General features: G+C 42.8%; 2 protein-coding genes across 5 annotated transcripts in view; one reads left to right on the plus strand and one right to left on the minus strand.

Annotated features, from left to right (window-relative positions):
• Positions 1–1529: 1529 nt before the first annotated feature.
• On the minus strand, positions 1530–15593 carry KLHL28 (kelch like family member 28). Of its 2 annotated transcripts, none has more exons than XM_065686656.1 (5): positions 15214–15593; positions 10671–11569; positions 9335–9778; positions 6607–6815; positions 1530–5524 (listed from the first exon to the last, which is right to left on the minus strand). In XM_065686656.1, exons 2-5 carry the CDS (start codon positions 11567–11569, stop codon positions 5361–5363), a joined length of 1716 nt encoding a protein of 571 aa, XP_065542728.1. In that variant the 5' UTR covers positions 15214–15593; the 3' UTR covers positions 1530–5360. The 2 variants fall into 2 exon arrangements, with proteins under 2 accessions (XP_065542728.1, XP_065542729.1); XM_065686657.1 differs by lacking the exon at positions 15214–15593 and adding an exon at positions 14723–15157.
• Positions 15594–15636: 43 nt separating this feature from the next.
• Positions 15637–22043, plus strand: part of TOGARAM1 (TOG array regulator of axonemal microtubules 1) — a 34378-nt gene continuing 27971 nt past the window's right edge. For 2 of the 3 annotated variants that reach the window (XM_065686647.1, XM_065686649.1), the window contains exon 1: positions 15637–17145. In XM_065686647.1, coding sequence (XP_065542719.1) covers positions 15694–17145 — 1452 coding nt within the window. In that variant the 5' untranslated portion in view covers positions 15637–15693. The remainder of the gene's footprint in view (positions 17146–22043) is intronic. The other variant, XM_065686648.1, reaches the window with a different exon arrangement.

Here is a 22043-nt window from a genome sequence, read left to right on the forward strand (position 1 = left end):
CTGCAGCTTCCCAAATTAATGCTTACTGCATGCATTTACAGTGGGCTTAGAAATGTCTTTTTTCTGTACTATATTTACTGAAGCACAAGTTGTTCCCCCCTCCCATTTCTAGTTAGTATTAGACAAATAAAACCCCCTAAATTTTGTTCCTTTTACCATTATGTTCCTGATCATTCCTAAAATTAAGGTCTGTGTATTAAGTATACTTGAGACCCAAAGAAAGAGGATGACTACAGCCGTGTTATGTTGTACTGCCTATTGTGATTTGAAGCCAAATGCCATGCAAGGTGATGGTATTTTTGACACAATCAGTCATATTCTTTTTAAAAATAGAATCATAGAATCATAGAATCATAGCATAGTTAGGGTTGGAAAGGACCTCAAGATCATCTAGTTCCAACCCCCCTGCCATGGGCAGGGACACCTCACACTAAACCCTCCCACACAAGGCTTCATCCAACCTGGCCTTGAACACCGCCAGGGATGGAGCACTCACAGCCTCCCTGGGCAACCCATTCCAGTGCCTTACCACCCTAACAAGAAAGAATTTCCTCCTTATATCCAATTTAAACTTCCCCCGTTTAAGTTTTAACCCGTTCCCCCTTGTCCTATCACTACAGTCCCTGACGAAGAGTCCCTCCACAGCATCCCTATAGGCCCCCTTCAGGTACTGGAAGGCTGCTATGAGGTCTCCACGCAGCCTTCTCTTCTCCAGGCTGAACAGCCCCAACTTCCTCAGCCTGTCTTCATACGGGAGGTGCTCCAGTCCCCTGATCATCCTCGTGGCCTCCTCTGGACTTGTTCCAACAGTTCCGTGAATGGGTAACTTTATGGTAAAATAAATTGGAAAAAATCCTCACCTGCCTGGTCTATCTGTCCCATTAAGTACCTGCTACATCATGTGTAATAACAACCTTTAAACTTGGGGAAAGAGGAAATTAACTCCTGCATGAATATTACCTCAAAGTCTTTTATTAAATTACACACACCCCCCTCCCCCCAAGAAAATAATTTGAGTTTTTTCCTTTTGTGCCAGCTTCAGCATGACTAAGACTATAAAAGTCAGTGTTTTGCAGCCAGAATTCACAGGTTACGGAACTGTGCTTTATGGATGGTATTGTTGAATACCTGTGAGTACCAGAGGTAAATGGCATCTCCTACAGCAGCAACCACAAGCTCAATTCTCACCTGGGCAAGAAAGTAAGTTCAACATACTAATCTCTGCTCTTAACTACATAAATAAATAAGTTATTTCTGCCTGCATTTAGATTAAAGCCACAAAAAAAAAAAAAAAATTACAATGCAGAATTGCCAAACCTTAAATTTCTATTTCACTAATGGAGGCAGAGAGGGGTGCCTGTTGTTACCCCATGTAATCCACCATGTGAAGTGAAATCCCCACCTAAAACACAGATGTGAAGGGTTGTCTAACAGTAAATTAAAACTATTTAGCTGCAAACCCCTTCTGCAGCATGAGAAGACAAAAGCTACAGCGTATTCATATTCACCATCCAACAGAAGTGTAAAAATAAGTTTTCCCCCAGGTTTATTTACTAAACTGTTTTACATTCAATGAAATACTTACAACAATACTTACAGAGCATTATCACAAGAGCAAACACATTGAGAACACTCGTAAAGACCGAGAATGCAGGTTACAGTTATTTTCTTGTTGAACTCAAATGCCACTTCTGTAAACAGTAACAAAACCAGAACATCACCGCTAGAAAAGATGTACATGTAAAAACACTCTACGTACGCAAAACTACATATATCATTTTATACTCTCAACCAAAGCACTCTGGTCAAGCCCAAGTACAATTTGGTATTCTCTGTACAATTATTAAATCCTGCTAAAAATAATAGTTATTCTTGGGTTTAAAATACAGCACAGGGCATAAGGCAAAAAAAATAGGAATTATCATCCAGTTCTTTGTATTTCAGTTCAATATCAAGAATTTAAGGCAAGATTGGACATTTTGCATTGTTTCATATAGTGAATGGGGACTTACAGATGGCAAACTGACAAAAGCAACACATTATCTCCCAGAAAAAAAAAGAAGAAGTTAAGCGTCACGCCTACTGGACACATTTGGCCCTCTAGAGATTCCAACTAGACTTTCTGAAATAGAAGCATTGGTAGTAGGAGAGAGTGTCAAGAAGCTTACAAATGAGTAGCTCTAAAAAGGAAAAAAAGCAGAAATTCAGGAACTGTACGTACACATATAAACACATACCCACTTTTAAGTGCTTTACAGACAATTTTGAGTGACTATGAAATAGAACTGGATGATAATTTGCGGTTGTATGACATCTTATTTGAAGGTCCTTAATTCTTACACTGCAAGACAGACATTACAATGAGAGCATTGCTCTTTAGATGCAAATTTAAACCAGTTGTTGTGTCTGACCTTTCTACAACCAAGCACTTCAGTGAACAGGACAACAAGTACGCAGAACAGAAAATGAAGATGGCATGATTTTAAGTGACATGATCCCATAACTGATATCCAGTTCGATTCACTTCTAGCTAAACAGATCACCTGATCTTCACTGTATTTCATTAGGCCTTTTTCCCATTCTTCATACCAAGCTTGCTTACTAAAAAAATTGTTTATGCTGCTACCTTAAATTTAGCAATGCCACATTACACAATCTGGGGTCCATCTCTATGCCCTGATTTAACATTGCCATTGCCTAGGTAAAGTGAATAAAACGTTTTGCAGTTTTAAGTGCTTTGACTTCCATCAACAAAAGATCATTATGTAAATAGTGAATAACCACCATCCTGACCTATGGATTTTTTGTTGAAGTCAAAACCATTTCTATACCTTGCACCACTTTCTACCAACTGAAAACAGTGTACTTCTAATCAGAACAGGTTTGTGAGCATCTTCATTCATGGAATTCTATCTGTGTTAAAACTCTTAAAAAGCACAGCATATACTGAACTGCCTGGAAAGCTTCCTATCAGTAAAAGGCATAAACTTCTCTTTCACATAAGGAATTTTTCTTATTTTAATATTAGTTTAAGCATCTTTTACCTCCGGTGTACATTGGAAAATATGATAAACAATGGCATCTCTGTGAAACAGACCAAGAAGTGAAACAGCACACAAAAACATTCAGCTTGTGCATTCACCTGAACGGAATGAGAAGGCAATCTCTGCAATGGGCTGAAATAACTACATTAGTTCCCCAGTCCCCAGCCTGCCTCCCCTTCTTTCTCCTCCCCATACACAAACATGCCACGTACAAGCACGTAGCTACTTGTGTCCTATCAAAAGATTCACTGGGATAATTACGCTATTATTGCTATAAAACTAGAATCCTTAGTGGGTCAAATAAACTGCATTGAAAACATTGGAATTGTTACTTTTATTTATTGTTACCTTTATTAGCTTATAAAGTCCTGCTTCATTCTACCAAATCTGAAGAATACATGCAGGATTTCATAACCTGTGCAAACACCTGTTATCTATGAATAATGTCTTATGGTGAAAACACCTTCGCCTGCTTGACTGTTTAAAATCTGAATGTTAGCGTATGGAAGAACAAGAAACACCACTGCTTGCCTGGCTGCAATTTGCTTTGCAGGAACTCAGAATAAATCAAATACACTCAAACTCCTCCACTAGGCATACTTTTAAAGAAATGGCTTTTAAAGCAACTATTTCAAATATTATTGCACCTTCAAAAATAATACTATATGGGCTTGAAAAACAAACGGAAACAAACATCAATGTAAAACATTAAAACAAGGAGAAAGTAACCCTGGAGGCAGAAAAATTCTTCAGTACCAGGCCTGGCAACACATATACAGACATCAAAACAGAAATGTAAGATAACCGTGATTCCTAGTTAAAAATCAGAACAAACCAGAACATTTTAAATTAGCTACTAGTTATTCACTCATCTATTTTAAATAATGGTTATGACCCACAGCATTGCTTTCTAGTTACTTGCCCAAGTTTTCACTAAGTTTAGGCCTACCAGAAAGTTCTAACTCTTGAGATTCTGGTTAGTCACCGGAACAGACCTTCAGTGTTCCATTATACAGGACACATGCTTGGGATGAGCAACCCTATCCACTCACTGCAACCTGTGTTAGAAGCAAGGCTGTCTGAAGAACCAGAGACAGGATCTCACTATTCACTCCCTATTTATGTACTTGTGAGAATAGGAACAATAAACTTAGGACTTTTGTAAAATCAAAATATAAAAACAATGTAACAAATGAGCTCATGCTGTGCATTTTGTTATGCTTGACAGTTTTCATAGGCACGAATGTATCCAGCAAATAACAAACAAAAACACTAGAACAATCAAAACAATCATGCTTTATGCATACTGCACTAAAATCAGTAACAGCTTTATCATTATGTCCTACATTTAGCACCATTTTTAGGTCTGAACACTCTGAGAAAGCAATCATACATTCTTTTAAAAAGGAAGTTGTATGAAGTGTGAACGCATGTGAGCTTGGGAGAAGGATGGGAAAGATTAATTTTTAAGTATTTATCTTATATCATGCTATGAATGCTGCTGTGGCATTACTGTTGTCATTTTTCCTTGCATGACAGTTGAAAACACACAGCAGGCTTGCAAGATTAAGTAATTTAATCTAGCACTCATTTATCCACAAAAAGGAAATACAAGGGAAAGTTAAAAATGTGATTTCTTTTCATGAGATCAAAAAACTTTGTTAAGAGGCAATAGATTTGCCTCGTAAATCTCTAAGTAGTTAATAATTATCATCCCGGCCCTCCTACCAGTAAGCAGGTGACAAAGGAGAGTGTACAGGCAACACACTATGGCATTTATTATTTACAAACCTTGAGATACAGAAACAAGGCAGCCCTTTAATTACTGTTCATAAAAAAAAAAATATGAAGCACTGGCATTTTCTTAATATGAAGACACAACCAGACAATTATCAGCAAAGTGTCCAGCCGTAAAACACATTCACACATCTTTCACCCCAAGCACAGTAAACTTCGTATTTCATAGTAGGCAGGAGGAAGAGAGAAGAGCTCTAGAAAGTGAAAGGGTTAGATATACAGTAAGTTTTCTAACCGTATCCCAGGCATGTACAGTACTCCCTAAAATTCACTGCCATTAATAAGATGCTGTCTAAACCCAGCTGGTAAATAAGCTTTCTACTCCTCCTGCCTGTGTCACTACCGCAACAAAGGCCAATTGCCGGAAGAAAACAAATCCTTCCTCATTTCAATCCCAACATCACATTATTCCAATTTTCCAGCTTCAGAAAACGCAGCTTATGGCCTCCACCAACAGGGGTTCTTTTCAAGCAGATTAAGCTCCATCTTTGCATTGGGCCTGTGAAGTCCTGCTTTACATCAAAGTGCAGTCAAACCAAAATTGCATCGACAGTACATCATCCCAGCAGAGTCCAGCCAGGTATCTGAGATGGGATCATACTTCTGTACAGTGTTCAGGTAGGATGAGCCTGAATGACCTCCAACTACATAAAGGTAGTTATCGATTACAGCTGCGCCAACTCCTGTTGGAAAGAAAATAAAAGAATGCATCACCATCAAGTCACAAAGTGTGGAAATAAGTAGTATTTTTGTTCCTAATTGGAACCAGCCTCTCTCCTTCTCCTGAAGGCTGAACAGAAAAGTTCCCCCAGACTCTCCTTTAAAGAAAATGGGTGTTAAATGAAGAGTCCCTTCCTATTCAGGTCTTGCACTCATTTTTACTGTTCTCACACCCTTCCCTATGGCAAAGCAATGCTCTTCTGTCCCAATACTCTTTGTCAGAAACACAGAAGAGAATATGCACTACTGAGTTTCGATGTAAAATAAAATAAAACAGCAACCACAGAATTGCTGAAACTCACTCAAAAAAAAAAAATCAATAAAAATAGTAAAAAACAGTGTAGAAATATTACTTCAGATTATTTTTATTACAGCTCAGTATTAATAAACTGGACTGTAATTAAAAATAGAGAAATAAAAGATGTATACAGGCTGGAGAGGGTCTAGAGACGGGTGACTAGAAGGATCATCTAGAAGAAAGACGATCCAAGGACTGGGAAGCCATGTGAGGAAAGGCTGAGAGAACACTGTGTCTGTTCAGCCTACAGAAAAAAATGGCTCAGGGGAGACCTGATCACCATGATCCAGTATTTAAAGGGTGGCTACGACAAAGACTTCCTTTTTATAAGGAGTCCCATGAGAAAGCTGAGGGGTGATGGGCACAAGTTAGACTTGGGAGATTCCGACTGGACACAAGATTTTTTACAGTGAGAATGATCAACCATTGGAATAATCTCTCTATGGAAGTGATGGATTCCTCAACACTGGAAACTTAAGATTCAGCTGGACAGGGTGCTGTGGCATCTAGTCTAGGTCATGCTTTGCCTAGAAAGATTGGACCAGATGATCTTTGAGGTCCCTTCCAACCTGGGATTCTATGAAATGTTCTTTCACAGAGCTAATTAAATGATCTTCATTCATAGACGAAGTGTAAGGCTCTGCAGACAAGTCACTGCAACTTTACTGCAGCTTCTATCAGGTCAAACGGCAGTTTATTTCTAAAAGAATATCCAAGTTAACTGCTGAGAATTTTGTATGCCCCTACCTGTTCTGGGTTCCTTCATGGGTCGACATACAGTCCACTGATTTTGATGAGGATCATATCTCTCAATGCTTGATAAGTGAGACACACCATTGTGTCCCCCTACTACAAAAATGAAGCCCAGCATGACACCGACACCAAAGTTTATTCGTTTATCAGCCATTGAAGCTACTGTCTCCCATGAGTTTTTACTTGGATCATAACGCTCCATGCTGCAAATACAAACAAACAACTTGTGAGGCTTGGATTTTAGTGACATTGGAATTTCACTCCACAAGAAATCTGCATTTTTCAGAAGTACATCTAGTTCTGGCAACCACTATTACCACACACAGGAATCTTAAAACGCATCAGAAAATGCTTTAGCTGATGGAAAATCCTGCTTTGTACTACCCAGTGACACAAGACAATAAAGCCAGTGTTATCACCTCATAAGCATCAACTAGGGCCCTTTGGCAACTCATGCAGCTGGAGGTTCTCAAAAAGAATGCTGCTAAAAAAGCAGTTTTAATGTATTTCATCCTGATGCAGCAACTGCAGTTCAGCCACTTCTCCAATGTCCTCGTGCCACTACCCTCATCTGCAGGTTACATATGGAAACAAAGCAAGATTCTTCAAAGCTGGCCTCAGAACTGAAAGCTCCTTCAAGAGTAACTGCTGCTATTTATAAAAAAAGGCAACTCATGAACAACTGAACACAATGCAGATCTAAAGTGTGTCTATTTGGGTAACATACTGAATTAAAAACTTCCTTTAGGCTTGCCTGAAAAGATCAGAGAGGGGAAAAAAACATGGAGAGCATATTCCCCAGGAAAAGCAGTGAAGAGGCTTGATCAAAATACTAAGGATAGAACAGATCTTCAGGATAAAATGGAAATTAATTACAATTGTCGTTATTATTTATTTTTTTTTTCAAATCACTGGAGCTGTACAGATGGTCAGTCATTAACATTCTCATAGCATGTAGCCGTTCCCTTTCCAATTGTAGCTTCAGTAGCATGAGGAGGGCAGAAAAAAGGGGATGACAAAATCAGCGGCACTACAGAGTAGCTGGAGAAAAGGTGCTTAATTACACAGCACTCTTGAATAATTAAACCAAAATTATACAATAAAAAGTGAACTAATTTTAAAAAGGCAAATAATGAAATGTCAGATTCCTTTCCAGGAGCTGCTAGCAGTTACTTTCTGACTGAGGCTAGTGCAGAATTTCAAAGTTAAGAGCTTTCCCTCTAAAGGCACCCATTTGATAAAGACATTTCCTATTGCTCCAGTGCTAAATCTTTCATTTCCTGAAAGGCAATTACTGAGTTTACCTTCCAAAGGCCTGTGTGACCACACTAAGCATTCAAGTTCTGGGGACCACTTTGGGCAAGAGTGAGGTCTTGATTATCTTCCTTTTGTTAGTCTGTGAAACAGGGCTGCAGTTAAATGAACATCCCACAGGTCCCACAGCAACTCCCAGAACCTGCTCTACTCTGCCACCAACTCTGCTTTAAGCTACTCCTAAAACCAATAGTTCTGTATGGTCCAGAGGCAGTACAGAGCTAAGAGTGACCACACAGACAACACTGCAGCTTAATTATTCCAGGTCAAATGCCAATGTGAAGAAATCCTAGAGCCAACAGAAAGCTTTTAGACATGGTCTGTTGGTCTGTTAAGTATTTCAACTGCTATTACAGCTCATAATCTAAAATATAAGAAATTAGAATAATGCCACTAAGTTTCATAAACAACTGAGTTTAACTTATTGCTGTTTTGTATTTTAATGATCTAAAAAAATTGTTTGCATTTTCCAGATAAAAATAATTAGCTGCACTTTCCCATTTGGAAAACAATCCTTTGCTTCACTGTTTTAGATAAAAACGCATCAAGTATAAAAAGTAAGTAACATTAATGACTAGTGCTATGATGTTACACTACACTTTTAAACAATCAGTGTATCCCTTCCTGTAAGCAAGGTTTTCATTTTCATTCTTCATTCAGTTACTTAGACTTCTAATTTATTAAGTTGCCTCCTGAGTGGACTAATGGCTGATTTGTTCCTATTTTAATAAAGAGAGGACAAATGATTTCTTTGCACAACTAAGTGCCCCTGTTCTTCACTATTATCTTTAAGACTACTTTAAGATTCCATCTGAGGTATATATTTATTTTGTGTATATTAAGCCTCTATTTGTTTCCAGTCAGTGTTCTAAACGTTAAAGCTAACCAGCATCCTAGTGTTTTGCAGGCTTGAGATACAAGGATTCACACAGCACTGGTACAGTGCTAAGCAAGCCCTCTCCTGAGAGCTCAGTAACCAGGGTGCAGCACCACTACATTGTTATAAGTGCACTACCTGGAGGTCTAAGCAAATAAGCTCTCTCAATGTCAATCTGCTGAGTTAACCACCTTGAGTATCTACAAGGTCAGGTGTCATGTACCACCTTAGCTTAGTAATACGCATATATGTCTTTGTCTTTACCATTTTCCCTTCTTAAGGATTAAAAATACCCAAAAAACCCCAAGCCCCAAACACACATGCTCTGAGCTGGAACATGTAAAGGTAAGTTGAAAGATTTCCCAGTTGAATTATTAGACTGATGCTGCAGAACAAGGATTAATGAGGTCCACTGTGGATTACCAATCTATTTTAGAATAATCTTTAATTGGCTGCCAAACACAAGCTTAACAGGGAGTTTTTCTGATTTCCAGTTTATAACATTGAGCTACACACAGCAAAAGTACATACCTGTTCATATGGGCAGGACCATAACCACCAATAGCATATATCATTCCATCCAAGACAGCTGCAGCAAAACAACTTCTTGTTTTGTTCATTGGGGCCACTAACTGCCATTCCTTCACTTTAGGGATGTATTTCTCTACAGTTCGTAAATAAGACTGCCCATCATAGCCACCTAAGGCATAGAGCTCTCCTGCCAGAACCACCACTCCCAGAGTACTCCGGCTCTCAAACATCCTTTCAAGAGACGTCCAAGTGTTCGTATCAGGGTCCCAGCACTCCACTGAATTCTCGTGCTTTCGATAACTGATGCCTTGACACACATGGGTTGCAATTCCTCCTACAACGTATATTTTCTGGTCTAGGACACATATTCCAAATTCATAGCGGGGAATGCTAAGAGGTGCCAGGCCTATCCAGGAGTCATTCTGGGGAAAATACATTTCAACACTGAAATAGAAAAACAAAGATTACATGAGCATACCTAACCTCCTGAAGCTCTGTGAAGTGCAAATGAGCATCAAAGGGCATAGTCTTAAGATTACTCCATAGACTGTATTTTGTAGAATAGTTTGTGTTGGAAGGGACCTTTAAGACCATCCAGTTCCAATCCCTTGCTGCAACAAGCAGGGACACCTTCCACTAGACCAGGTTGCTCCATGCCCCAATTCAACCTGGCCTTCTTTGGGCAACCTGTGCCAGTGTCTCACTAGCCTCACACCCTCACTTCTTTCAGTATCTAATCTGAATCTCCCCTCTGCCAGTCCAAAGCCATTTCCTCTTGTCCTATCCCAACACACCCTTATAAAATCCCTTCTCCAGTTTTTTTGTTGGCCCATTTAGGCAGTGGGAGCTGCTCCAAGATCTCCCTCAAACCTTCTCTTCTCCAGGCTGGACAAACCCAGCTCTCTCAGCCTGGTGGACATGGATACCTACTCAGCAGCAGAGCCTGAAGTCATGATTACTTTATGATCAAGAACATGTTATTTCTAAGAATTACCTCTTCACTCTTCTCTGATTAAGTCTATCTTAATCCCAAGGACTTTCAAGTTTTCAAGGAAGCATATTTATTATATATTAGGTTAAATTTTAAGATTTTATTGTCTGGAAAAATAATAGATCAGGCAAAAAATATGTAAAGTGAAAAGATCTGAAACAACAACAAACTAGTAACATACAAACCTTTTATTAACCACTTTTATTAACCAAATTCTTTAATCAACAGAATTAAAAGATTTTATAGCTATTTCTGCTGGCACAAACAAAACCCTGCAATTTTGAAGATTACTCATGAAATCAAAATCTATTTTGAATTCAATGCAATGACTTTACCATTACTTACCTTTCCAAACAGGCAAACAGTCCAGCTTTTCCTCCTACAGCACAAAGAACTTTAGGAGCACAGCGAGGTCGTGTCATCAGCATGGTCTGGTGGGAAAGTCTGTGTTCAGGCATAAAGTGATATTTTAGGGCTTCATTCAGCAGGTGTTTGCAAGTATGGTCATCGCGAATGAGATGGTTTGCTTCGTATAACCTCGTAAGAAACTTCACACTCAGCAGAGGCAACCGAACGCAATGTAGCAGCTGTGCCAAGTATTTCTGCCGCTCCTGCACATCATATTTGATCCAGGACTCTAGTGCATAAAAAACAGTTTCTTCTGTCACAACATTCAAGCAGTCATTGGAAACTATTTCATCCAATTCAGAATGCGTAAGCTCAAAAAATTCTTCTGTCTGACAAACATCTTCAAAGTTTTGACAAATGTACTTGTTAGCAGCCAAGTAGAGGTCATGGCATCCATAGGTCTCTGCAAAACGAGAAATCCCAATGCAATTACCAGGGTCAAGCTGGCTTTCGAGAAACGCACAGCACTCCTTCACTACCAGTTTGATCTGGAGAAGATTTGCAGCTGGGAGAAGTGACTCTACAGTGTCTTGTGAGATAAACACGGTTCCTGTGTAGGCATACTCCACGATGGCCTGCAGCGCCGCCTCATCGATGCACTGGAACTCCACCTCTGAGTTCTCCTTTTCAGAAAGGTTCCCAGTAAACATGGCTTTGAAGTAAGGACTGATGCTAGCAAGCACCACTTTGTGGGCATGAATCTTGACATCGCCAACTCTAAGGATAATGTCACAGAGCTCGTGATGCTGACGAAGGAGGTTCAAGCCTTGTAGAAGCTGTTCCGAATGCAAGTGGGTTAAGTTGGCAAGCATGTAGGCTGGAGACGACTGGTCCATCTGTGACAAACAGAATTTTTAAGGCATTACTCAGGGCTTCATTTCAACAGTTTCATTAGTCATGTTACTTAGACATGCCACACATAACATTCAAAAAATATTTTCCAGTTTTGCTTTCATCTTAATTGCGTTTATTACTTCCCAATTTACTTTTCCAATCCTTATGTGCTACGCTTTTTCATGCAAGTTAAATACAGGATAATCAAATGTTTATTAATAGTGCATGTTATATTCATCTGTGACTTAAAACCCAACAAAAGAAGCACCACTTTTTATTTTTCTGTCCTGGAATAAAATGTATATCATATGAAACTTTGAATACATAACAGGATTGTATATCAGATATTTGAGAGAATTGAACAGTGACTGAAACAAAAATAGAGATGCATAAAGAATAGAACTGACTTACTTAAGACAAAGTTTTAAAAGTTCTTTAACTACTTTCTGCTACTTGCCTTGCAGCCTACTCAGTGCTTCTGTGGTGCAGCTAAGCCCTGCTGTGCTTCCCCTCCACCTCTGGGCAGTCAGCAGGGCCACATTCCCTACCCAGGAGAGGAGAATCCCTCACTCTGCACAAAGAGGCAAAAAAGACTCACAGAGCCACTGGAGCCCTGTGCTGCAGGGAAAGAGGTGCTGGAACAGAGGTTACTGCACTCTGAACAGTAAGGGGAGGACAGGAGAAGGAGATCCTTGCTTCACCTCATTGAGAGGCTTCTACTGTGACAGGAAATCCCTAGTGGACATTCCCCCACCCTCTGGAGAGGTCAGACCTGGGGAAGACTGTGAGGGTGGTAAGGCACTGGCACAGACTGTCCAGAGAAGCTGTGGCTGCCCCATCTCTGGCAGTATTCAGGGCCAGGCTGGACAGGGCTTGGACCAACCTGGTTTAGTGGAAAGCATCCCTGCCTGTGGCATGAGGGGTGGCATAACTACATTATCTTCAGGGTCTCTTCCAACCCCACCACACTATGATTCAATGACAGAATCATAGAATAGTTGGGGTTGGAAAGGACCTTAAGATCATCTAGTTCCAACCCCCCTGCCATGGGCAGGGACACCTCATGCTAAACCGTGTCACCCAAGGCTCTGTCCAACCTGGCCTTGAACACCGCCAGGGATGGAACATTCACAACTCCCCTAGGCAACACATTCCAGTGCCTCACCACCCTCACAATAAAGAACTTCTTCCTAATATCCAATCTAAACTTCCCCTGTTTAAAGTTTGGGCCCGTTACCCCTTGTCCTATCACTACAGTCCCTAATGAAGATTCTCTCCCCAGCATCCTTAGAGGCCCCCTTCAGATACTGGAAGGCTGCTATGAGGTCTCCAAGCAGCCTTCTCTTCTCCAGGCTGAACAGCCCCAACTTTCTCAGCCTTTCTTCATATGGGAGGTGCTCCAGTCCCCTGATCATCCTCGTGGCCCAATGATCATGATAAAGACCAGGAGCCAGGCCTACACCCACCATCAAGAGACAAGAGGTAGGAGCTGGTGAGGTGGTGCTTCCCAGGGAAAGCAACCACGTGGATCCCAGTTAGACATGCTGAGCTGATAGAAATGCTATCACTATTTCCATGTCCACACAGCACCAGCAGCTACCCATGCTTCCCCACATCACCAGTAATGGCAGAGAAAAGGATCCTCATTCACACCTACAGCTCCACAAAACCCACAAACGCTTCTTTCAAAGAATTTTAGTTTGCATCATGACAGTTCAAGGCACTTAGAGCAGGCATTAAGGATACCTGCTCTAATTTCATCATCATTAAAATTCAAACAGTGCTGCCCACCACTACCTGTTGGAGCAGCAGGTCTTTATTCTGACTGAATTATTATAGCAGTGAGAGGGTGGAGGGTATTGGATGTGCCAGGATCCTGGACCACGAAGAAATATAACTATTGTTCTGCAGGGAACAGTGCAACAATTCAATTTCTGAACTGAAAGCCTGATTTTATTTTGATTTGCTGAATGACTACACTTCAAGATCTCACTACTTTTATCTTAATAATGAGTTCATTTTTATAGCTCCTTAACTGACATCTAATTTGCAGTGAGCCTACTTACAAAGTGCTTAATCTGAAAGAATAAAATTTGTTGCCAACATTTAAATATAGAATGTAATAGCACTGACAAAGAAGTTAAGGGCTTACAGCTAGAGACAGAAAACCTCTTACCCGCTAAAGACAAGTAAGCTCATCCCTTTCCTATTATAACTCTATACTGGAAAAAAACCCCAAATGTATCTAAAAGAAAGTATTTAAAGTGTATCTGCATAAGGCAAGGTTCCATACAATAACATTTTCCATATAACAATATATATGCAGCATAAATTATATGAGAGGGCATGGAGGGGGGAAAAAGGAGCTGTTCAGAAGCTAAACCACTTTGTTTTCCTTTTGTATTGACACTCAGTTTGTAACTTGATTGCACATATACACAGAAATCACAAAATACAAGGTAACACCACATGGAAGTAAAAAGGAATAGTTACAGTTCAGATGCCAAAGCCTGTAAGAAGAGTTATAAATAATGACAGTTAAGTTATTCCACAGAAATAAAACTTTTTGTACAAACCTGACAGAGATGCCTACTGATGTGCATCTCCTGAATGGCAATGCTCACCCACACCTCATATTTGCATGCATTTATTCTACTGCTGAATAAGAAATCAGAAGCTGGAACATTACCAGCCCCAGAGAACATATGCTAGTCCAACAACGTCTGCTCACCATGCAAATCAAGCTGTTGTCCCATAGCACTGGACTATCAGATCTTGTTCACAGTCTGCCGGTAAAACTTGTCTGAATAGCAGTGAAAGAGTTATTGGACTTAACCAAAAATGTAAATACCCAAGCTTGCTTACTGAAGAGCTTTTATTCCTCTACAAACCACAGTATGTGATGATGCCTGGTAAGATGTAGAACACAGCATTTTCTTTACGTGAAAACAGCAGGAAGAGCTCCAGGCACTTTTCTGTTCCAAGGTAGTGTTTAAGTGCTCGCCAGTTCCTTATTTAGACTACAGAATGACTGGGACCAGCAAGCGACTTGCCTGGGTTGGTTACAGCAGAGCTTAAAACCTCAGCAGCACCCACCCAAAGTACAGAGGTAACTTGGGTTCTAAACACCAGACAGACCACACAAAACCACTTACTGCATGCCAAAAAAAGAAGCAAAGTATAACGTGCAAGGAGGAATTGGTCTGTTGATGAAATTCCGTGCTCTCCGGCCCCAGCCCGTTTCACGCGCTAAAGAGACGCAGAGCAGCGGCCGGACGAGCATACGGCTTCAACAGAGAGCAGCACGTCTCCCCCGCCCCTCTAGGCAGCCGGCGGGACGTCGCGCCCGGCGTCTGTGCGCCAGCCACCCTGCCGACAGCTGCGAGACGGAGCCGTCACCCTCCTGTCGCCGTTCTGCTTGTGCAAGTGTCTCCCCAGGTCAGGCGGCGGCCGCTCTCCCCTCCCTGTACCTGCCGGCGCTCCCTCCCTCTTGCACTCCACAGACCAACTCGGTAAACAGCACTCCCCACCGCACCGCAAACAGCTTGCGGGGACGCTACCGACGCCGCGGCGGCCCCGGCCAAGCCGAACCAAGCCGGAGCCGCCTAACTCCACAGGGCCCGCTCCGGAGCGGCGCCGGGCTCACCTGCGGGTGGGAGGGGGCGCAGGCCGCAGTCAGGCCCGGCCCGCGATCGCCGCCGCCTCGCTCGCCTCCACTCGCACGGTAGCAGCGGCAGACGTCACTTCCGGGCTCCGCCACCCTGCGCTCTCTGCCAGTCAGCGGCGGCGAAGTCCTGCGTACCGACAACCTCACAGGCACGGGCGGTGTCACTCCTCACGGCGCGGAGGGGGAGACGGTGGCTCTGCTTCGCTAGCGCCGGGCGGCGCAGCCTGTCACCGGCCGCTGCACTCCCCGAGTCTCGACTTCTGCAGCAGCGCACAGGCTTCCCCCAGCGCCGGCGGCGGATGGGGGTGTGGCTGTGGCGGGGGGGTGTGCCAGCCCTCCGCCTCTCCCCCGCCCGCCGCGCCGTGGTCGGTGCCGCGCGGGTGCGGTGCGGGTCGGCTCCTAGCGACGGTAGCCGTGTAGCGTCCGGCGTTGCCGGGATGGCTTAGTCTTGTGCCGCGCATGGCGGCCGCCCTTACGCTGCGGCCGTGCGCCCGCGCCATGGAGGAGCCCCCAGACCCTGGGATCCCGCCAAGACTCGGCCCCGAGCGCGCCGGGAGGGCGGGTGAGGGGAATGCTGCCGCCGCCGCCGCCGTGGAGCTGCCGTGGGGGCTGCGGCCGGTGCTGTGTGGAAAAGCCCTACGCGAGCGGCGCCGCGGGAGCGGCTGCTTCCCCTGCCCGCCCGTCTCCTGCCGCGGTGCCGGTGAGCTCTGCCCCAGCCTGGCCCCTCAGCTGGGTGGCCCCGCGTCCCGCGGGAGGCGGGAGGAAGGGCCTGGAGCAGAGCCTTTGCCACCCACCGGCAGTCAGCAGCCGGTTGGTGAGGACACGGCGCCGCTGCCCTCCGCTGAGCCCGGCGGCAGCGGCCTCAGGTTCGGGCTGCTGGCGCCGGAGCTGCACGCTCGCCTGCTGGACCAGGAGGACTACAGGAACCGTATGCAAGCTGTGGAGGACCTGAAGAGGGTGGTTGAAGATGCCAGCCAGGCCGCGGTAACCTCCGTGCCCGCCCCCAGCATCCTGGGATTCATCAGCCTTCTCTGCACTCTCCTCGGTGACTTTAACTTTAAGGTGGTGCTCGGAGCATTGGAGGTGATCTATCTGCTGGCTCTGCGCCTGGACAACCAAGTCAAGGCCTTCCTGACACCTCTGTTCTCTGCTGCTACTAAAGTCCTGGGGAACAGCAAGCTGGCCGTCAGGCAGGGTTACAGCCGCCTGCTCCGGTGGCTCATGAAGGCAGTGGGTCCTCAGCAGGTGCTGAACTTGCTGCTGCGGCAGGAGTACCGGCAGCACAAGAACTCCAAAGTCCGCGAGGAGGTGGTCAACATGTGCATTGTGGCCCTTCTCACTCACCCGAGTGAGGAGCTGGACCTGGCCAAGCTGGCGTTTGAGCTCGCTCCAGCACTGGTGGACAACAAGCACAGAGTCCGGCATGCTGCCATGGAAGCTTTTGCTGTGCTGGCGTCCGCCATGGGCCCAGGCAAAATCACCCTTCTCTTCAAGGCGGTGGATGCTATGGAACTGAAGGACAATGGGGATGGGTTGATGCATGCAGTGCAAGCCAGGCTGGCCAGGAAGATTTTGCCAAAGCTTGCTGACCAAGGGTTTGTAGAGTATGCTGTGCCCTTGCCATCGTCTTGTCATAACAGGGCGTCCTGTTTACCTCCAGGAGCAGATACAGAGTGGCTCTTGATGTGTGACAGGACTCAGAGCGCACACAGCTACTGCGGGTATGAGGTGAGGGTTGATGCTCTGCAGTACTCCAGTTCTCACAGTGCAGGTGCCAATCAAGTAGCATGTTCAAGAAAAGTCTCGAGTGCATATAAAAGAAAAAACAAACTGCCTTGGGAAAGTGAGCATGCTGAAGACAAGGAAGTTGCTTCAGGAGTGAAGATACCTGTCACAAAGGGTGTGGAGCAGGTATGTACCTATACCTCACTGGACTTGTATGTCCTAAGACATGTTTCAAAGGGAAATGTGAAAATTGTCAAGGTTGATTAACTGACAGGTATGGCTCTAATATTTTATGTGCGAAGATCTTTATACATACATCAGTCTGGGAAGGTTTGAGAACTCCTTATGTTGTATTTCAAACTAGTACAAATTAGATAACTTATCACTTAGAAAAAAATAAATCTTTTTCTGAAGTTAGCGGGACTTCATGAGGCACTCCTTACATCTAACTATAGTGACTTGTTGCTGACAATGGCCAGCTAAAACCCAGGGAATGAGTGTAGGAATGGGGAAGCTATTTTAGAGCTTATGTCTGTATATTTGCATTTGAAAGTTCCTGACTGCAAAACCTTTCCTAAATACAAAGCTGTTTGGAGGAAAACTGACAATTCAACTTGGGCTTTGAAGGCGGAGCTCTGGAGTGTGTTGGGGCTAGGGCTTCCTGGCAGCATCCAGATCTGAAACAAAGCCAGAGAATTGCCAAATGTCTGTTGTTTCTCAGTCTGATTTAACTAGGAAGAATGTAGGTCAGGCTGAAATAGCAGTTCTCATTGACCTGAGCTTAGATTTTCATCACTGACCATATCAGCAACTGTGAAGGGAAGGAACCTTTTTACTCTGGCTTTCTGTTCTGTGACATCTGTTTTGGATACCATCAGTGCGATGTAAGGTCTAGGAGTGCATCTGTATGTGGTGGGTTTTCTGTTGTGTGGTTTGTTTTTTTTTTTTTTTTTTTTTTTTAATTGGGCAGGTTTCATTTATCATAACTTGATCTCCAGTGGGTGAGTTTAAGCAAGTAGATCTTTTTGTAAGATCGAAAGCTGTGTAGAGTAGAATTCCTCACTAACACGTTTACATATTTGGAACTTAATTCTTAGTTGCTTAGTAACTTGTTTCTGTGTTGGTTGAGGTCTCAAACAGTGCTACTTTGTGAAGGCTAGCTGTTAAAGTTTCTTAATATAAGGAAATGTGAGTTAACACTATTGTAGTGTAAAACCCTTGAAGTTCATGTATGCACACATGCTCTTTTCCTCCTTTGTTGTATATATTGCCTTTATTCAAACTCCTAAAGTCATCTGTATCTCCTTCAGTTGATGAATCAGGCAGTTAAGTTCTCTTGGGCCATCTACAATGCAAATGGGGACTGGAAAACAAGTTATATAGAAAACATCTCTAGAGTGAGAAGTTTTTTCTTTTCAGTATTAACAGCTTTTCAGTATTAACTAATACAACTTGTAGAAGTAATAGTTATTAATATGTATTTATCCCTGTAAATTGTGGGGAGTGCTGGAAGTTTCCAACCTTGAAAAGAGGGAAAGAAAGCAATTAATTTATGGTTTCTGTTTTGCTGTGTATGTAAAGTGCATTTAGCAATGATATGAACTTAAATTTGACCCGGGGAAGTACCTACATACTCATGGCTTCAAGTCAGTGATGATGAAGTACTCTGTTTGGTAGGGAACATCCTTGGTACTAATATGGTAAAAGATTTTTGGATTATATCATAGAATCACAGAATGGTTTGGGTTGGAAAGGACCTTAAAGCACATCCAGTTCCAACCCCCTTGTCATGAACAGGGACATCTTCCACTAGACAAGGTTGCTCCAAGCCCTCTCCAGCTGGCCTTAAACACTGCCAGGGATGGCACAGCCACGGCTTCTTTGGGTTTGAGACTTTTGGGTTCTAGGGACTAGTTCCACATTTACTGTAAAGGAAATTTAAACAGCATTGTGGTTTAAGTACTGAAATATTTGTCCGATTGCTGCAGGTTGACAGCTTTGTTACCCTGTCTTCACATCCTGATCGTTTGTTTTACCTTACTGTTCAGATCTGTCTAAACAGATTATAAAGCTCTCCAGGGCAGGGGACATAACTTTATTTGGCTTTGTGATTTTTTGGTACAGTGTTTGCTGGCTTCTTGATGGTGCTTGTTTTGTTACATCTGTGCCATGAAACTGCTTTTATCGTGTGGCATGTCTGTATCTGCAATGCCAGTAAGTGAACTGTGTTTTCACTTAAGGCACACTGGGACAAGTAAACTTGTACAGTGTTTCCTGTACTTGAAGATATTTCTTCTTAACTGGAAGGAGTTGCTGTAAGCTCTAGAAATAGAGCTCTTTTCCTTGGGGCATTTAGCAGTTAAAATGGGGGGGAGAAAGTAAGTTAGCCCTGTATCTCTTCAGAACTATTTTCAGGAAGGTATATCATGCATAAAATTCAGGTGTTCAACTTGTAAGTAAATGTAAAAGTTTAATAATTAATTCAGACATTCCTTTAAAATGAATTTGCTTAAGAATTAACTTTTGGAGTTATTCTGTGTCTGAAAGGGAGCATGAAATTAACTTAATGTTTAAAGTTTTTTTTCTACTAGTATTTTTAGGGTCACATTCCACAGTGATTGTCCAAGGCCATGTCTAGACTTCCCTGATCAGATAAGATGTGAAGTAGAACATGTGTAAGTTAATGTGTACTGAAAATATACTGTAGTTAAAGCACATTGCCTTCAAAGGTTTGTCTAAATGCAGCTTCTGTCAGAGAAGTTAAATGAAATATTTCTCTGTAATCCCCAAAGTCCTTTGAAAGTGATTTTGTTTTGTCCCCATCTGCAAACTGACAGTTACCAGCTATGATGCAGGACTTAGAAGGGCAATTTGACACTGACAAACACAACCAAGAGTTGTGAGTCCGTCCTGCATGGCGAGTTTCTGCACAGCGTAAAGTCCATTTGTGACTGTGGTGACACATGTGGCTGCCACCTCTAGTAGTGGTGGTATCACCAGCTATTGGTGGTGAGCTGGACACCAGAGGTGCCAGCACAGAGTTCCTCCTTATTTGTTAGGTCTGCATGAGACTGTAGCTATATTCAACCTTATAAACAACCCTGATGAGAAATCCTGGAGTAGGAGGTGTTTGCTCTGCCACTGCCTCAACTTCCAGGGGCTGCCCTTGTGTGCTCAGAAAGAAGTCTTCTCCCTGCTTGTAATGGGAGAAGAAAACGACTGACAGGTAAACACTGTAGGGTCTTTCTCAGGAAGCTAGTGACTCCAGCTGTCTGTTTCAGAGCCAGAGGGCCATCAAAGGCCTGGAGAGGGCTGTTTGGTCACCTGAGGAGCTTCCTTGCTCCACTGCTATGGCTAACTTGGAATAAGTCATGCAGGCAGGGAGGTTTGCTGGAAAGGGAGCCAGCACCAGTGGCATAGCTCAGCAGTGCTCTGCCTTGAGGTGCACTTACCAAAATGTGGCACTTGTGGGGTATATATCATTTATACCAGTCTTTATTAGATCTGTGGGTCTTATTTCTGACAACTAGTATCCTGTCCCCTGTGAAATATATACACTGTGGGTCCCTGTGCCCGCTGTTGAAAATAGTGCATCTTCCCCCTGCACTTTGGAGGGAAGCAAAAGCTTTTGAACATTCTAATGATATTTTAAGCTATGTTATGAAGCATCCACTATAACTATATGCAATTTCGCAAAACTGCCCTGCTTGGCAATATATGTGGAATTCTTCTCCATTTACATACTGACCTGATAACCAGAGAACTTAATAGCTGGACTTTATGAAGAACTTAGTGAGTTTTCAAATGATCTGTGAGATTAGTTTTGGGAAACAAATGCTCTCTCTTTTCCGCAGTGATAGCAAGAATTAAAGGGACATGGAGGTTGGCCTGTGTCTCTGATAAAGCTTCCTTTCATTGCAACTTGAAGTGGGATTTGAGCTGTGTTTTTTCTGGAGGCTAGGAGAGTATTTTGGAGATACATGATTCTATATTGGTTTTATTGTTGCTCTCTTCTTGCGAGTGTGTTTTGATTAAGAGCACCTTTTGTTTCACCAAGTGCCTCTGCTCAACTGTGAAGTGAATGTAAGAACAGAGTGTTTTGTCAGTGATGGGTCCGTTACAAGGGTTGTGCTTTGGTAACCAATTTAATAGTTCTTTTGGTGGATAGATTCAAATATTTTCTGACATTGGTAGTACTATTGGGATTTAAATGAACCTGAAACCTTTTAAGAAATCCCTTTGCCAGGTTCTGTCATCTACTTCAGTGAAAAATCTGTCAGTTTGGGTTTGCTTTTATTTGCCACCAGCCTGCATACCTGTGTTTAGCAAATTTATAACTGCTGTAACTGGAATTTGCATACAAGAAAGCAGTTTTTATTCCTGTAGCTAGAATTGGAACAACTGAGCAAAGCTGTGCAATCATGTCAGCATTGTGTAATTTGCTTCTGCAGATCTGGTTTTGTCTATATGGAGAAATGGGGTGTAAGGAATTTGTACAACTAACATTTATTAGTGGAGCGAAGGATACGTAGATTGAAAATGGCGTTTTCTAGCTGGCTGATGGCAGAAGCAGAATGCTGAGTTCTCATCTCCTCTCTTATCCTGATTTGTATTAACCTGGAACCTGCTGTTCTTTTTTTTCTCATTTGTAAAGTAAAACTGGTGTCACTAAGGTGATAGAAAGCCGGCAATGCCGAGTGTTAACTGATACAGCTGCTGTGATTGAAGCCATTTTTCTTGCTGTATAGCCATTGGAACTTGTTTCTTACTCTTTTCAAAGCTTCATATTCCCTGTTCTGGTCTTACTAAATCATTTCATACCTGCTGGACTCCTTCTGCCATCTTCCACTAAAAATGGGATTCAGACTGATCCTTTTTATATCAAGGTTGCTTAAATTCTCCCTTGCTGCCTTGTACTTTAAGCAGTTGTCTGCAAATACTCTGAGAGTCTAATCCCTGATGCCTGATTAAAAAGTCTGGTCCTGCATTAGCACCAGCTTTCAAAGAGGAAGATTTTATGTAAATTTTTAAGATTTTGAGCATTTTGGTGGATTTGCTTGAAATGCTTCAGACGCGAGACTTTG

Source organism: Lathamus discolor, chromosome 6, assembly GCF_037157495.1.
Source record: "Lathamus discolor isolate bLatDis1 chromosome 6, bLatDis1.hap1, whole genome shotgun sequence".
NCBI classification, from domain to species: domain Eukaryota; kingdom Metazoa; phylum Chordata; class Aves; order Psittaciformes; family Psittacidae; genus Lathamus; species Lathamus discolor.

Excerpts from the sequence above, each read along its gene's own strand:
- KLHL28 (XM_065686656.1), bottom strand. The coding sequence starts at position 11,569 with ATGGACCAGTCGTCTCCAGCCTACATGCTTGCCAACTTAACCCACTTG. Across the intron at positions 6,816-9,334 it reads GGTCCTGCCCATATGAACAG|CATGGAGCGTTATGATCCAA; the intron begins GTATGTACTTTT and ends TTGTATTTGCAG. Across the intron at positions 5,525-6,606 it reads CATGAAGGAACCCAGAACAG|GAGTTGGCGCAGCTGTAATC; the intron begins GTAGGGGCATAC and ends TCTTTCCAACAG.